This window comes from Rosa rugosa, chromosome 2 (assembly GCF_958449725.1).
Source record: "Rosa rugosa chromosome 2, drRosRugo1.1, whole genome shotgun sequence".
In the NCBI taxonomy this organism is placed as follows: domain Eukaryota; kingdom Viridiplantae; phylum Streptophyta; class Magnoliopsida; order Rosales; family Rosaceae; genus Rosa; species Rosa rugosa.
Genome location: NC_084821.1, coordinates 9,082,380 through 9,098,827, shown reverse-complemented (window position 1 = coordinate 9,098,827; position 16,448 = coordinate 9,082,380). Strand labels below are relative to the sequence as shown.

At 37.2% G+C, this 16,448-nt stretch overlaps 3 protein-coding genes across 6 annotated transcripts; 1 reads left to right on the top strand and 2 right to left on the bottom strand.

Annotated features, from left to right (window-relative positions):
* Positions 1-549: 549 nt before the first annotated feature.
* Positions 550-1,372, bottom strand: LOC133732694 (biogenesis of lysosome-related organelles complex 1 subunit 1). The gene is made up of 3 exons (XM_062160274.1): positions 1,187-1,372; positions 870-1,075; positions 550-796 (listed from the first exon to the last, which is right to left on the bottom strand). Exons 1-3 carry the CDS (start codon positions 1,338-1,340, stop codon positions 707-709), a joined length of 450 nt encoding a protein of 149 aa, XP_062016258.1. The 5' UTR covers positions 1,341-1,372; the 3' UTR covers positions 550-706.
* A 3,407-nt stretch (positions 1,373-4,779) lies between these two features.
* Positions 4,780-7,454, top strand: LOC133733951 (peroxidase 4-like). Its single transcript, XM_062161610.1, has 4 exons — positions 4,780-5,119; positions 5,907-6,098; positions 6,247-6,415; positions 6,825-7,454. The coding sequence occupies exons 1-4, from the start codon at positions 4,817-4,819 to the stop codon at positions 7,214-7,216; spliced, it is 1,056 nt and encodes a 351-aa protein (XP_062017594.1). The 5' UTR covers positions 4,780-4,816; the 3' UTR covers positions 7,217-7,454.
* A 4,720-nt stretch (positions 7,455-12,174) lies between these two features.
* Positions 12,175-13,467, bottom strand: LOC133732477 (LOB domain-containing protein 15). 4 transcript variants are annotated; one of them, XM_062160034.1, is made up of 3 exons: positions 13,320-13,467; positions 12,841-13,150; positions 12,175-12,636 (listed from the first exon to the last, which is right to left on the bottom strand). In XM_062160034.1, the coding sequence occupies exons 1-3, from the start codon at positions 13,331-13,333 to the stop codon at positions 12,202-12,204; spliced, it is 759 nt and encodes a 252-aa protein (XP_062016018.1). In that variant the 5' UTR covers positions 13,334-13,467; the 3' UTR covers positions 12,175-12,201. The 4 variants fall into 4 exon arrangements, 3 of the variants coding, with proteins under 3 accessions (XP_062016018.1, XP_062016019.1, XP_062016020.1); XM_062160035.1 differs by having other exon boundaries at positions 12,841-13,141; positions 13,320-13,465; XM_062160036.1 differs by having other exon boundaries at positions 12,841-13,138; positions 13,320-13,437.
* Positions 13,468-16,448: the final 2,981 nt, after the last annotated feature.

The following is a 16,448-nucleotide window of genomic DNA, read 5'->3' as shown; positions in this document are numbered from 1 at the left end:
CATTATAATTAGACTAGAACATAATGAAACAGGTCAACAACACCGTTTATAGACCAAGTCTTACTGGGGAGTCGATGGTGAATTCAGATGGAAGATTACTGCATTAGAACCGAAATCCAAATCCCATTCAAAATTTGCAGACGTGGGAAACTTCTTTCCTTGGTTCTTGGTTATTTCAACCTAATTCCGATCCTTAGAAGTTGACATTGAAATTGGACACAAACAAAAGACAGCTACTCCATGGTATAATGTACAATATGAGTTTCTGATATATTTATACATTTGACATTTTCCTTCTACTTCCTTTTCATATGACATGTTGAAAGCTACAATGCATTTAACATCTAGTTGAGATTTCGATAGGCTAGCAACTCCCATGTCAACTGTGATTCAGATGAAGTAGGTAATAACAACTTGAATTGTTATACATATCCCTAATTTAGAGTATAATACCAACGAGGGTCGGTAGGAATGATGGAACCCCCTCAGGGACTTTTTGCTAGAACTCAACATCTCCTAAACATTGTAGGATTCAGAAATAAGCCCCAATTGGATCGTAGGAATTGATACAATTTCACTTCCATTATAATCGTTCGTACATGGATTGAAAATGCATCTAGTTCAAGGATTGAAAATGATTTACAAAATACAGAGAAGATGATCAGAAATTACATGGCTGAAACAACTTGCTCACACTCTTTAAGTCTCAAGCTTGGTGAATATTGTGTATAGCTGCAGTGATGCTCTTACAATCAAACTCCATGATCTTCATCCAATTCTCAAAGTCCCCAATTTCCTGTTACACAAACCAAACCACATCACAACAAAATCGGGAAAAAAAAAATAAATAAAAAATTAAAAGTCTCTACCTTGATGGCAGTGTTCATAGAATGAGTGACGGTGAGCCACTGATCCGTTTGCTTGGTGAATCGGGTAATGGTGGCCGCCAAAGCCCGAATCTCAAGCTCGATTCGCTTCTCGTTTACGAACGACTCTTGGACGCCGCCGTTCACCGCCTCCACCATCAGCTCCGCCGCACGCGCCGCCTTCTTGATCGCGTCCTTCTTCGCCCTATCTGCTTCAATTCAATCAAAAACTCTAATTAATTAACACTAACTGGAACCCTAATTTCAGTGACCGACCAATTTGGGAAATTTCAATTTGGGGGAATTGACTAGTGACCAACCTGTGCGTTCGCGAAGCTTGAGGGAGTTGTGGTGGTGGTCCTGGACCAATTGGAGCAGAGCGTCTTCTATGCTACCTGGTTCCGGCTCCGGCAGGAATGACGACGTCGACGGCACGCCGCCATGGGCGAGTGGAAGAGAAGATTGTGTGTACATAGCTCAGTCGAGTCTGGACCAAACGGTCCCGTCGGAAACACTTTAATCCATTTCGTTTATGGGCCGACCCAATTGTTAGGCAGGCCCGTTTATTGGGGATGGGTTTAGATGGGAAATGATTCGTTGCGGCCCATTGATTAGGCAGAGGTCTCAATAATTTATAATTGGAGAAGAAGTTATCTTTGACTTGTGTTGGATTAAATTAAAGCAGTCGAAAGGGATTTTCTGATAGGGAAGGCGGCTAGCAGCTAGCTGTATGAAAAGTCTAAAGATGATTGCTTGAAGTCGAAGCTCTGGTAGGTTGGTTAGTTAGGGTTTAGCCCCACTCCACCAATAATTATACTAGTCAAAACCATGCAAAAGTTTATTATATTTTTTAACGATGGACGAGATCCGAACTCTTTTATCAATATATCATTCAAGAGGAGGATATATAGATGCCATTTTGAAGCTATGTGTTTGAAATTGAGCATCAAACTTCAATAGCTATGATTGTAATACACACTATGAACATGTTAGAACATAAAGCATATTCAATTATGTTCTTCGTTTTTAAGTTTTTAGTTTAAGACTAGACTATTAGCAGCACTTTGTTCTCCATCGACTCTTACAGAGGAGCTCTTTGTGAATGTCGTAATTAGTCTAACCACATTTGTTCTTGATTCAATCAGACTTGTTATGATCCACTAAATAAATATGATCAACTAGATATAAACTATAAACCATAATGCAAAGTTTACTTGTTAATCTGTTATGAAAAGTGCGTGCGTAAACTGTTAAACAAGACTAACATAATTGTTTTTTTATATAAAAAAATAAAAGAGGTTGAGGTATTTGTAAGAGCATAATTAAAGCATGCTCTTTCAAGTTTTATTTTTTCCATTTGAGTAGATAATATTATGCCGGCTAACTCATATCATACAATAACTTATTCCCTCATATCATATAAGAAAAGAGCGAATATTGATTCATTGCACCTTCTTGAGTCATAAATCGTGACTCATCGCGGAAATGACCAAAGTTCGATTATAAAGCATCTTTCGAAAACTTTCAAGTTTCAAATTAGTGTGACTGCATATTTTACAACACGTACACTAATTATAAACCTAGCAACATATATAGATCTCTATACAATATTCTATGCATAATTAAACATTCATAAGTTGGTCAGTTGCTGGACTAGCCTCATCTTTATACTGTTTGAAGTGACTACGAGCAACCTTTGAACGTTCTTTTGAATTTTGACTGATGTACTATGATGCACGTGTTTTTAAGCTTGGAATTACTATTTACTAAAGCAACCCTTCAAGAACACGGCTCTTATGTAAGAGTTTTTAAACTACAAAACACCGCTAATGTGTGATGTCGGATTATATCCAAATCTATCTCGAGTATTCACTCAGCAGGAGGCGGAGTTGACTCAAACACATGTACCTCCCGGATTTAGAGCCATGATCTGGATGTTATGCCAACGGCCTGTACCACTTGTGTTGGCACTTTGTCGATTTATGAGTCTCCATTGTTGCAATTGGATAGAGTCTTTTTCCAGTGTTATGGTGTGATGGAGAGTATGTAGCTCCTTTTTCGTCTCATTGGACGATAGAAGTTAAATTACGAGTTGGCAATAGTGGCTCCTGCTCACTTTCGACTTGTAACAATTAAGACTATATGAATGAAATGCCTTCATTGGATCAAAGAAAAACTTCCGCGCCTGCAGTACTAGACTACTAGCTTTTGACAGGTTTGTTTTTATGCACAATATGAAGTTTGAGTGAACTGTGACTGTCTCATCTCAATGAATGAGCTCGATTGCATTTGGATAGAAAAACTACTCGAGAAAGATCGATTACGTGAGAGTCCAGCAAGATCAATCTGCAGTACTGTTTCTGATTTTTATTTTGCGTGGCACGCCTAACTTTCAATTGTTGATGGATTTGAAATAAAGATTGATCGATCCCAGCTACCTAACTACAGCTATATACAGGATGCTTAATTGGAACCATTGCAACTCCTATCCAATCAAACCTAGCTATTAATAACGGTATTACGTACTTGTACTATGTAATAATAATATTACGTTCGCGTCCTTTCAAAAAAAGAAAAAATATTACGTTCGCGTCAATGAAGATTTTTGGGATCCATATGATTAATTACCGCAAATGGCAATTGCATTGTAAATATTTTCACACTCGATCGAAAGTTGAAACTGATAAAATGTCCATTTCAAACCCTGGCTTATCATAGCTCATAGCTGGAACCACCAACTATTTACCTATAGTACTCGCCAATAATTGGTATATATATCACACCTATAGTAGCCAGCAATATCATCTAAATAGTAATGCCAAATGTTTAACTTGTATTCAATATTTACAATGTTAATTTTAACAAAAATTTTTGAATATGCATGCACAAATTTCATATCTTTAGGTCTTATATTTACTGTGTACTTATTCTCATTATAGTATGAAAATGTACGTAATAAATGAACAAAGGTTAAATTTTCTTTTCTTGAGGGAATGTCTTCATTAAACCAATAAAACCCTAAATCTTCCTAGTCCCAATAGAAAGTTCTAGCTAGCTAGTATTGCCCATTCTTTTGAACAGATAGGTTAGGTTGTGATTTGTGAAGGTATATGTTAATCTAGTTTAATGATCCATTAATTCATTTTCTAGAAGAGAGCTTTTGTTTCTTAGTTTCTCTATAAATATTGCTGGTTTTACCATTCTAAAGGAGCTATAGTATAGGGAAAGCACATACACAACTTGAAGTGAGAAAGGTCTTCACAGTTACTTTAGTCATATTCGCATTAAAGCAGATGCCTTGGAAGTTTCTGTATAGAATGGGGCAGCCTGGCAATTCTCAATTTTCTTTCCCCAGTTTCCCTTATCATCGAGAATTATTGACAATTCTAGCTATGCTGAATCGTTCATCTCATTGTGAGACTTTTACAACATCGTTTTCCATATTAATAATTTGATTTCACGTTCTATCCACTGTTTTGGATCTAGGGCTAGCATGTTCGAATTCGTATTTCGACAAAAAAAAAAAACAAACTCAAACGAATCTGTTGTCGAAAAAGTAAGATATTGAATTGATCTTTCCATTTCCCTTGCAGGACCTCCATCCAAAACCCTAGAAAGTTTCGCAGACAAAACTGAGTGGACCCTGAATAATTTGACAAATTGGAGCATGTAATTAATTTGACAGTGTGACTGTCCTACTAGTTCATTTAACCTAGCTAAACGTTTCGGGGCATGCCCTATATTCTTCCTTATTCAATCAATCAATTTCTTGGTTCTACTTTTACTTAAAAACTATACGTAGAAAATAGAAATCAATATTGACATGCAATTGTACCCAAAAAAAAAAAAAAGAATCAATGACATGCAATGCAATGTAATACTAGTCTTTCGGATTAGGTCACCTGCCAGTGCCAACCCCTCCATCCATCTCTGTCCTTCTTCCCCTATATATGCTTCTATTCCACCAACATATTTTCCAACTAAACACACTCTTTCCACTACCGTTATTGGTTTTGAAAACAATGGCTTCATCTACAAGATTTTCTTTCTGTTCCGTACTGGTCATTGTCACTTTGGGTGTTCTTGCTGGTTTCACAGGGAGATCTTCTGCTCAACTCTCAACGAATTTCTATTCGGGAAGCTGCCCTAAGGTTTTCAGCACTGTCAAGTCCGTTGTACAGTCCGCGATCTCCAAGGAAAATCGCATGGGGGCTTCTCTCCTTCGCCTTCACTTCCATGACTGCTTCGTCAATGTAATTTCTACCAAATTTCTCTCTAGTTAACTATATATCTGTTGATTTAGACGTCTTCAAAATGGTAGTGGATATTAAGTCATTGGTTTCTTATAACGAAAATGAAATATATCAGGCATGTTTGATTAATGTCACGTTAAATATAATCCTTAATTTTTTTTTTTTAGACCAAAAATAGATCCCTAATTAAAATTGACAATTAACTAATTTAATTTAGTCATGCACTTATTTGTTATATGTTTATAACATGGACGGAAATAATGTTAAATATATCACAGAAACTGTCTCACTTTAGCTCTTCTTATCTAATCATGGTGTCACATCTACAATAATTTAGGGTCATCATGAACAAAATTTTACCTTTTGTGCCAAAAAAAAGTACACTCGATCGGTGTAAATAGTTTGGTACTTTTGTATTTGCGATCCAACCTACTGACGTCCGATTAAATACTATTTATGAGCCAAGGGCTAATGTGCCTTGAAATGGCATGTTGTAACATTTACAATAATCTCGAATAGGCTGATTAGAAGCATTCAGCTTCAAGACATATGCATGTATTGGTATATGGAAAAAGGTACTAAAGTTGTTTGAAAATCAAGAAAGCCTAAAAGCTCAGCATTGTCAACATCATCTTTAGCTTTTTCTTGGAAAAATAATAACACCAACCTCATGCATGTAGACTTTTCAAGCTTCATGCATGAACAAATTGTAATTGATATGTTTGTTTACTTATTTGTTAAAGTAATTAATAATTAAGATTATGCTTAATATATATATTGATAACAGGGTTGTGATGGGTCTGTACTCCTAGACGACACTTCTTCTTTCACTGGTGAGAAGACAGCAGGTCCCAACAATAATTCAATTAGGGGATTTGAAGTCATTGATAAGATAAAAACCCAGGTCGAAAAAGCATGCCCCGGCGTCGTTTCGTGTGCTGATATCCTTACCATCGCTGCTCGAGACTCCGTTGTGATTGTGAGTTAATCTTCCACAAAAACACATGAGGAAATTAATTAGATGCTAATTTATTAGACTTAATAATATCCAACATATATAATAATTAAGGATCTGAGTTCTCTTAATTAACACTAGATTAAACTTAGTTTGCTTCAAATTGCTGCAGCTTGGAGGGCCAAGCTGGAATGTTAAACTTGGAAGAAGAGATGCCAAGACTACAAGCCTTGCTGCTGCCAATAGTGGTGTCATCCCTCCTCCCACATCTACCCTAAGCAACCTCATCACTAGGTTCCAAGCTGTAGGCCTCTCTACAAGAGACATGGTTGCTTTATCTGGTAAATCATCTGTCAGCATATCTCCTCTTTCGGAGAAACTTTGTCTCTTGTAACAATCTAATATGTTATGGTTTGAATAATTTGACATGTTATATTATTTATGTTCTCAAAATAAAACAAAACATGCATGTCATTTTGTTAGACTATCATAAATTTGAACTTGATTAAACTTTTGTTTGACATTGTTTGTGTTTGGTAGCGCTTTAATTTATTAGAAGTGCTGAAGCAGATAGAAATCTTTTGTTAAAATTCAAGTGCTTTGTGTTTTTTACCTAGTCTAAATACGTTGTTGCAATCTAAAATATATGGAATTAAGTATTAGGTACCAAGCAAGTCCTAGAAATGCTTCTGTCAATATATGATATTCCAAACTATTAATAGCGCAATTGCTTTTACATGATTATTCCAGGAGCTCACACAATTGGGAAAGCAAGGTGTTCAAGTTTCAGAGCACGCATATACAACGAAACCAACATCGATGCTTCATTTGCAAAGACCAGGCAGAACAGTTGCCCATCAACCACTGGCTCAGGAGACAACAACCTTGCACCTCTAGACACTCAAACTCCAAATAGCTTCGACCCTAAATACTTCCAGAACCTCATCAACAAGAAGGGTCTCCTCCACTCTGATCAAATACTGTTCAATGGTGGATCCACAGACTCATTGGTTAAAACATACAGCGCCAGTGCAAGTACGTTCAATTCTGACTTTGCTAAGGCAATGATCAAGATGGGAGATAATAAACCACTCACTGGGTCTCAGGGTGAGATTAGAAAAAACTGTAGGAAGCGCAATTAATCGTGGACATGGAGATGGAGAATTAATTATAAGCTAAAGCTGTGATTGATTAATTAGCCCGCAAGTTAATTGGCATATGGTTCTCATGACTTCGAACTTAATTATGAGATGGAGTGTGTTTGTGAAATGAAGTTTTTTTTTTTTTTGGTCTGAGTTTGTGAAATGAAGTTTAGCTATAGCTAATCTTTTTGATCATTTTAGAGAATAAAAATATCATGAGATACAACCTATTGTAGAATTTTCTACGGCAAGCACAAGCACATGTACATGTGGCACAGTGACAGTGAATTTGCTTCCTAGTAATTGTGTGCAAAACCTTCTCATTGATTTGGCATACCATCACATGCACCCAAAAAAAAAAAAAATATTTCGTCGGACAAGAACTTGACACACTTCAATTAAAGTTCGTAAGATAGTAATGCATGTAGATGTAGATGTAGATGCAGATCAATATAATTCATGATATGACATGATAACGCTAGAATCAGTCTCTAGCTATCTTAGCAGCTTTTATTGTCTCTCTAACTCTAGCTAGATGAAGGCCATGAAATTACCCGAGCTTCCTACCTTTTTTTATTTGGCTGAAAAGATACTTCATTTAACAAGAAAAAGAGAACACAGCAGCAGCTGCTCCAACAAACAAAGGAACAGCACAAAACAGGCAGAATAGCCAGAAAATGACAAGTCCCCATGAGGACAGGGGAGACCATCATACAACAAAACTTTAACAAGAGAGGAAGGCGGATGTGAAACCCAGTTCACAGGGCACTTCCCACTGATAACAAGACCAGCAACTAAGTCAGCTGCTTGGTTTGTCTTCCTGCTGGTCCAATGTCTTCCCAATCATGGTCCTTACGAGCTTCCTACCTTTGAGCATGAGTTTATATTATTGTTGATATCACTTTTTACTGTTCTAGCTAGCATTGATTTCTCATATCTGGACAAAGTTTGAACTGAGAATCACTTTTGTACGCTTATATCTGGGAAACAAAACAAAGCTTGGTAATCATCACAGACTAATGAAAAGAGCCATCATTTCCTTTGATAAAAATAGGTTGAGCTGGGCCTATCTTTTTAATGGATCTGATTACCACACGTACCCAACTCCGTGAATGATGCGGCTCCTAGAATTCTGTTTGTGTGTTTCATGTCTATGTTTAGACTTTTAGAGTAGTAGATAAGCCCATGTGAAATCTTTAGTGTAAACTGTATACTTCCCAAGTCTTGAGGAATCAATTCTGAATTTTTGAATGACTTCTGCAACATGATTTTATTAAGGACATTACATGGCAAACCAGGTCTGGTTAGCTTAGGCTGACCATAGCCACTAAGGGGCGAGCACGTGTCCATTTCAGAAAAAAAAACAAAAAAAAAAACAAATTTTATTGCTATTGAAACACCAAACGGAGAAGACGAGTTCCATTTAACGTCTAACACTCTACCAGATCTAAATCCAAGCCTCCCTTTCTCTTCCAAATTAGGTTTCCTTCTGCATTCTTCAGTCAAATTCATAGGGATTCGCAGCGATTGGTATCGGATTCGAATATACGCGTATTGGATTTCTTCAGTACCCATAGGCATTCGACGATGGGTACTGGATTTCAATTACTGTTGTTCGGTTTACGGTGTCCATCACCGGCGACGAGGAAAAGCTCTCCGCAGTGGGTCGTCGGGGAGGTACACAGATTTTGCATAATGGAAATTGGAAACTGATCGATGAGGAAGAATTCGAAGAATCAAATAAGTTGGGGGGGGCGGGGAAGGGGACACGTGTTGAAGGAAGGGGGAAGACACGATATGGTTGGTGGAAGGCAAAGTCTTACCCTTTTATTAATTTTTATATGCACCTACGAGTAGCTAGCTTCTCATATGATCGATATGCGTAGGTCTTTCCGTTCCTTCATCTGGCTTATGTTTTTTCTATTATGTATTATGAAATGTTCATGCAGTGAGGGTTGATCAACTGAGTATTCAACTTTCTTAGAGTCGTGTATAAGGAAGGAACTGCATTTTAGATGTATGCTTCTTTGTCAGTTTGTTGAGCAAAACTGAATTAAGTAAAACAAACAGCTATGTATTAATCAATATAGTATGTTTATGGTATCTAGGAAACCTCGTGGGAGATTAATCAGTGCTACAAAGATAAATGCAGCATCTTAGTCAGAGCTTACGTTTATTTTAGTCCCAGCTAGTTGAAGAAAATGTTAATGTAATTATTAAATATGTGATGACGAAAATGATTGAAGTTATTTAATTCGCTTGAAATTCTCTTCTTCTTTTTTATTTATTTTTATTCTTACTCTCATGTTGGAAATAAAGTAGGTCAGATTTATAGACATTTCTTAATGGAGAGATTTTGATGTGCATAATTCCAATCAGGATAAGCTTAGATGCGAGTACTCAAGCAACCTAGATGCCAATCCAGATCCCACTACTCCATAGGCTCCTCAAGAAAACTAGATGTCATGAATACCAAATTTACATTACATCAAATGCGTATCTTGTTAGATATATTAGAATGATAATATAAAATAGAATACTAAATATTATTTCATTTAATCAGTAATTATGTTTCACAATCTAATAGAGAAATTTCACCCGTCGAATAATTATGAGACCTAGTAGTACTCTGCTAGGGTTGAGCGGCCGCCGCCCTTGGGCGAGGTTTTGCAGCACCTTCCCCGGCCCCTTGTTCAATGGGGATCTATTCCTTCACCTTCTGTGGTGTCGGCTCTTTGGAGTGGGGACTCTCTTCTCCCCTCCTTCTCATTTTATCCAATGACGCTCCTGTGCGTTGAGGTGGAGGCAGCGTGCGCATCACCGGCTCGATCGGTGTTGAGGATGATAGCCTATCTATCATCGCAGATGGCGGCTCACTGCGGTAGTTCGTCGAGGCCTCAGCGGGCGCGTCTCAAACTTGGTGAGGTAGGTCGGGTTGGTTTGTGCTTGGAAGTTCGGGGCATGCCCAGACCGGATCGATCAGGCGGTGTTGTCACCGAATCGGTACATGGTGAGGCTGATCCCGTTCGGCATGATAGGTTGGAACGATGGTTGAGTCTTCTTCGACGAGGGTTGGAGGGGTTATATTCGGGCCGTCTCTGGCAGAATTTGCAGATCGAATCGACGTTGAAGAGCTTCCCATGTCTGTTGCGCAGCTTCCTTCTCTGGAATGCTCTCTTCCATCAAGCTTTGGTGGAGCCCCTGGTGGTTTCAGGCGGGGATAACGGCGCGGCGGCTCGGATCAATGGTGTTTGGATGCGGAGGAGTTCGGGTGCCCAGAGAGGAGCTGATGCTAGGGTGCCCATGAGCTTGGGTGCCCCAATCAGATTCAAATGGTCTTGGGCTTTTGTCAAGGCTGCTTTGGCAGACTTGTCTTTGGTCTTAGGCCGGATTTGGATCCGTATTTGGGATCCTGGTCGCTCACAAATCCGGATCTTGGATCCGAGACAGCTACTCATATTGATTTGGTATTGGTTCTGGTTCTTAGGAGTTCGTTTGCTAATTTTTGAGTTTCTGACACCCTCGGTTACTTTCGAACTCCTGGTGGGCGAATCACCTCTCTTAGGTGATCATATCACCGGTTACGATTACGGTTACGGTTACTATTACATTTACACTGCTCTTGTGACATATGCAGTGCTGCGGTGTCGTTCGACATCAAGTCACATCCTAGTTACCTTTCATTCTAGATGCGTCTGTGCATCTTATTATCCTTTATTGTTTTTTCTTTATTATAGATGTTTTTGTGCATCTCGTTATGCTTTATTGTTTTCTTTTGATGCTTTTGCATCGCTCCATGTAACCCTCTGTTATCACTTAATATAGTTTGTCGTCTTTCCTTTAAAAAAAAAAAATGTTTCACAATCTAATAATATAATATGTTAAATTTTTCATATAATTTAAACTCCACACGCTAAGAAGACTTGCTTGATTAATAGTTTAATACTTGATATAGAACGTGTAGGCATTAATCATTGTCATTGACTGTACATAAATATATGTTGTTTTCTATGAGGATAATTAATTTTTCAAGTGGGAAACATATTTTTGTCTCCTGTTATAATTAATTTTCAATGTGAAACTTCAAGGCATGTATCACCAAATTAAACTGCATCAGCAATATTGCACTCAAAAAGATAATGTTGTGTAACACACCTACTGGCCAGCACTAAACATTATCTAGAAGTGGAATGTGAAAAGCATGCATATCATCCCCAAAATGCATACAAAAATGAGAGTAAAAATGAAACTTCTATCCATGGGGGAAAAAAAACGAGAGTAGTTCAAATTAGTGATTAAGTTTCAAACCTTGGGATTCACAACCACCACCCCTTTTGTCTCCCTCAAAGTAGTTTTTTCTAAGGTTTCAGGTCCTTTGTTTTCAGTTGCACAGACTAACATGTACCACTTAATCCTAATTAAAGTCTAGGTCAATCTATCCCACACGTGCAATGGACAATTTTGCCAGATCGTGTATATCTGTAAACCCTAGTGGAAATTGGAATACCAAAACAAAAGTTTGATATGTAGTACCCATTATACCACTAAGATTTCACAGTCTTCCAAAATTTGCGATCACATGAACTCCTGGGTACAGAAGAGCGAAAAACATTCACACAAACCCTAATGTATGGTGAGCTTAATTAAGATTGCATTTAGATAAATTAAAAACGTTGGAAGAGAATAGTATATGAGAAACGAGATTAAGAAACCAAATTATTTCTAGTAAATAAACTAAAAAAAAAAATCCTTGTAAATAAGGCATTTGAAAGAGCTTAAAACTTGGAGTCATAACAGGTTGGGGATTTAAGAAATTGCTGTTAGATACTCCAAGTTTATGCTTCTTTATGATATCTGATATCAATTATAATTTGGAAAGGGGAAGTATTGCAACTCCCATATTTCTAGTCTATCAAACATGATTATTCTTGAAGCAGGGGAAAATTAACAAACAAATAGCTAGGCTAATGAGGCTATCATGCATTTTAATCAAAATACGGGAGATTGTCGCTTGACAAGGAACTATAACCCGTTGTGTTTGTCGAGGGTGTATATAAAGAAGAAGTTGAAGTTGAAGAAGACGAAGAAAAGATAACGGAAGATGGAGGAGCAGCCGGTGGTGATGTCAAAATTGATTGCGGTGGTGCAGCAATAGACACCATCCCAGAAGAAACTAAAGCAGCAGCAGCATGATGAGGATGAATATGATCTCTAGAAGAAACGATCTGACTAGGTGCTTCTTTATACTTGTAGCTTAACATTTCGGTCCTAACAGCATGAAGTTCTGTTTGTAAAGATTGAATTTTTTGCTGCAAGGTTGAAATTACACCCACGCATCCGTACACCGGGTCTCTCAATCTCAGGTTTGCTTCATAAACCAGACTATTTGCAGCATCAGCTCTTTGGTTCTCTGACACCTCCTACAAATATGCATAAACCATATATTAATATTCCAAAACAAATTTCCTGAACAAAATTAATTTCAAGCAAATGAGGTTTGCTATTTTGACTCAGTTGTCACCTTTGCACCCTTTTTTTACAGATTGATCTATGCAGATGACGATTACGGAAGCGTAAATAGCAGAACCAAGAAACATTCGGGGGCAGAAAGTAGATTATTGTACCATTAGCAACTTGGAGACATTGCTTGCACCAAAGACTTTGTGGACAGCTGAAAATTTGTGGGGTTCATGTGGGGAGAAATAGGGAGAGAAAGGGCATTCTTCAGCACATTTTCTTCTCAAGAGCTTACATGCAGCACAAGGTGTGATTGTGTTCAAAGTCGTCATCCCTGGAAGTTGACTCATTTGGTCGTTCTGTCGACTCATCATTACCATTTGATCAGCTGCAGATGTGAAATGAATGTCACTTTCTCTCCCGATGATCTTCTCTCCTATAATCTCATTCAATCTTATGATCTCCCTGCTATAAAGACTGAGCCAAATTTTAGGTGGAAATTAAATTTCATATATATATAAACTTAAGAATTCAAATAAAGACTTTCAAAATCAAACAATAATCAAGAAGAAGAGAAAGAAAGAAATTGAAAGGGGGAGAAGAAAAAAGCTTTGATTGTCGAATCTTCAGAACAATAGCTAGGTACCTGTCTCTGGACATGTATTGAGCTTGGCTGCAAAGACAGAAGAGGAAGAGAAGAAAGAAAGATTGAGAAAGAGAGAAATAGTGCTTATAAGGCAAGGTAAGGAAAGTAGGTCAATGTTTATTATTGGAAACAAACAAAAGGAGTATGAGAAAATGGTTGAAGAATCTGATATTATATTATCCAAGTCGGTGATATAGAGAGCATCCAAGGATTTGGTCATGGTTTCTTTTATACTATATTGTTGTCGTGAGTGTAAAGTCTCGCTTCAAACGAGCATTTTCATATGCTTTATTACCATTGTTTTATATTTATGGAGCACACTAATGAGAGACTTAGAGTGATGATTACTAGGTCGCCAGAATTTTCAAAAACATGTTAAATTATTTATGTTTTTTTTTTTTCCTTTGCTGGTTAAAACACTTTATGTTCATCTCAAAAGTACATAGAAACATAGCAGAAGAAAAGATAACTCCATAACTAAATCTTAATTAGCCACTCATAACCAAGCTCCATTTCCTAGCCGAGTAATGTGTGAGGAGACTATATGTTTAAGAGCAATTCATGATACCAAGAGTAAAAATGATACCTTGGAAACGAGATAGGATAGAAGTTTACGTCAAATCCCAGAGAGATTAACAACTGGAAAAATATACGTACAGACGATCTCGTACGTGAAATTACAAGTCTTAGCTACCGCTTATATAACATACATTGTTGGTGAAGTAAATCTTACGGCCATAAATAAAAAAGTAAATCACATGAAATAAATGGCAAAGTAAATCCAACGACCAAAAAGTAAAGAGAAGTTTTAAATACACACTTCTAATTACTTAATACACACTCCTTACTCAAGTTTAATTTCTCATTCTAACATTTTACTAAATACACAACTCAAATTACCTAAAATATCCTTAAACTTAAAAACCATGAAATACACTATTATTTAACATTTGATTAGTATATATAATTGACCATATTAATTACTTGTGTTAGTTATTGGAAAATCCATAAGGATTCATTATTGTTCCCTTCAAAGTTCAAATAGATGCTTAGAAATAGGTTTTATATTATTTGAGTTCTCATCCACTAAACATCCTTTTGATCAAGTATAAAATTTTGAGTCGAACATTCAACCAAAATTGTATCAGTAGTTTCTCCACAATTGTGGAACTACGAAGTTGTCATTGGATGGTCAAACACATTAATAATCACTTAGATATTTTATATTAGAAACACATTAATAAACACATTACAAAGTTTTATACCTGTGATATTTTATATTAGATAATAAATTGTCTAATAATCACTTTTAGATAAAAAATAAAAAGAACTAAAAAGTGGGAGTAAAGCGATATGTTTTAAAAACATTTAATGCTATTGATTTCGAAATTCTAAATTACATGGTATCTCCACCCCATTTAATTACAATTCATTTAAGGAAAATTTAAATTAGATGGTTTCTAACTTTATTATTGTTTTAAATGAGGATGCCATGTATAGAAATTATAGAATAATATAAGGAACATATGATTATTATTATTTTTTTTCTTTTAATACATAGATGTCTATTTTGGTCATTTAACCTACCTATAAAATCTGATTTGAAATATAAAATAATAGGGATGTGTATTAAGTAGTTTGGGGTGTGTATTTAAAATTTCTCAAAAGTAAATTGTATGATAAAAATAGAAAAGTATATCACCGAAAATGTAAATCTAATGACACAATCAATAAATACGTATCCTGACATAAACGAAGAAAAAAATAAAGGACAAAATACTGTTTACTCCATATACTTATAAGGTCTCGACGTTTCAGTCCCTGACATTTTAATTTCACATAAAAACTCCGTGGACTCTCTAATTTCACCTAATTGGTCATTGCCGTCAATTTTCCGTCAAAATCTCCATTATCTTGCTGACGTGGCATCCCTTTCACGCTAAAGTGACTATTTTACTCTCACTTAATCTTTTTTTTTTTTTTTTCTCTCTTTTTTTTTCCCTCTTTTCTTTATACCGAATTTCTGACATTCGCAACTCTTGGGAGGTTCTTTCTCTCTCAGACTCCCAAACCCTTCCTTCCCCCTTCTTAGATCTCACAGCCTCCGATAAGCTCAGATCGCACGCCGGCGGTCGCTTCCGTGCTTTGCCGCTCCGTCTTCTCTTTCAGATTTTGATCGACGAGTTATAGCTGATTTATGAGATACATAATCATGTTTACCTCTTCTTCTTCTTCCCCTCTCTCTCGTCTCCATCATCATCTTCACTGCAACCTTCGCGGCGCCGCCACCTTCGTCGCTCTGCCTCCATCGTGGTCGTCCTCCCTTCCCTCCTCCGATTCTCCACCGCCTTCCCATCGCCGACGCTCTTGGGATTCCAAAACGATCTCTCAGAATTGGGCAGGAGCTTCAAGACCGGCCTCTCGTTTCTCTCTGTCACCAAAATCTCCAAATTGGTTTCGAACTTGATGCCAGTTTGAAATGGAGCTTCGGAAGACGTGGGTGGCGGTTCCGTGCCAAGACTTACTGATGAGATTCTCGGCTTCGTCGCTCCGATTTCGAAGCTTCCAGATTGTTGGACCGAGTTTTCTATACCACTCGACCACCATGGTAAAATTTCTCATCAACACTTTGTATTTGTGTAGTTGAAGACTGTATAGTTCATCTTTCAAGTTGATTGAGAAGTCGGAATGGAAGCTAAGCAGAGGGAACCTGAAGCAGAAGCACTAGAAGGAGGCCGGTAGCTGACATTATGGGTAGCAGAGAGGACTATGGCAAAACCCCCAAAATTGATATTCAGTGCAAGATACTTTAAATTTCAATTCTTTGTGGTTTTCAAGTATATGTGTTGGTAGTTGAAGTTTGAATCAGGGATTTAATTGAATATGAATAAGTTCTTGTGGGATTGATGCTACATCAATATGAATGTGTTTGTTTTCTCTGATGTGTTAGTTTGCTTGTTTTGTTCAAATTTCGTCCCATAAAAGAGATTGGGTTCATGTTAGTTGTGGATAGTTGTTAAATGGTAATTGGGATGCGAACTGATGGTACTATGAGCTTTGCTTTTTCTTCCCGTTGGTTTCACCTTCTAGGTAGATGAGTTTTGCATGAACAAGCAAGAGCAGGGACAC

Bases quoted from the DNA above. Each gene is read 5' to 3' on its own strand.
- LOC133733951 (XM_062161610.1), top strand. From the start codon at position 4,817: ATGCTTCTATTCCACCAACATATTTTCCAACTAAACACACTCTTTCCA. The intron at 6,099-6,246 runs GTGAGTTAATCT...AAATTGCTGCAG, and splicing joins CTCGAGACTCCGTTGTGATT to CTTGGAGGGCCAAGCTGGAA. The intron at 6,416-6,824 runs GTAAATCATCTG...TGATTATTCCAG, and splicing joins AGACATGGTTGCTTTATCTG to GAGCTCACACAATTGGGAAA.
- LOC133732477 (XM_062160034.1), bottom strand. The intron at 12,637-12,840 runs GTACAATAATCT...GCATATTTGTAG, and splicing joins ATGTCTCCAAGTTGCTAATG to GAGGTGTCAGAGAACCAAAG.
- LOC133732694 (XM_062160274.1), bottom strand. From the start codon at position 1,340: ATGTACACACAATCTTCTCTTCCACTCGCCCATGGCGGCGTGCCGTCG. The intron at 1,076-1,186 runs GTTGGTCACTAG...GAATTGAAGCAG, and splicing joins CAAGCTTCGCGAACGCACAG to ATAGGGCGAAGAAGGACGCG. The intron at 797-869 runs GTAGAGACTTTT...TTTGTGTAACAG, and splicing joins CTATGAACACTGCCATCAAG to GAAATTGGGGACTTTGAGAA.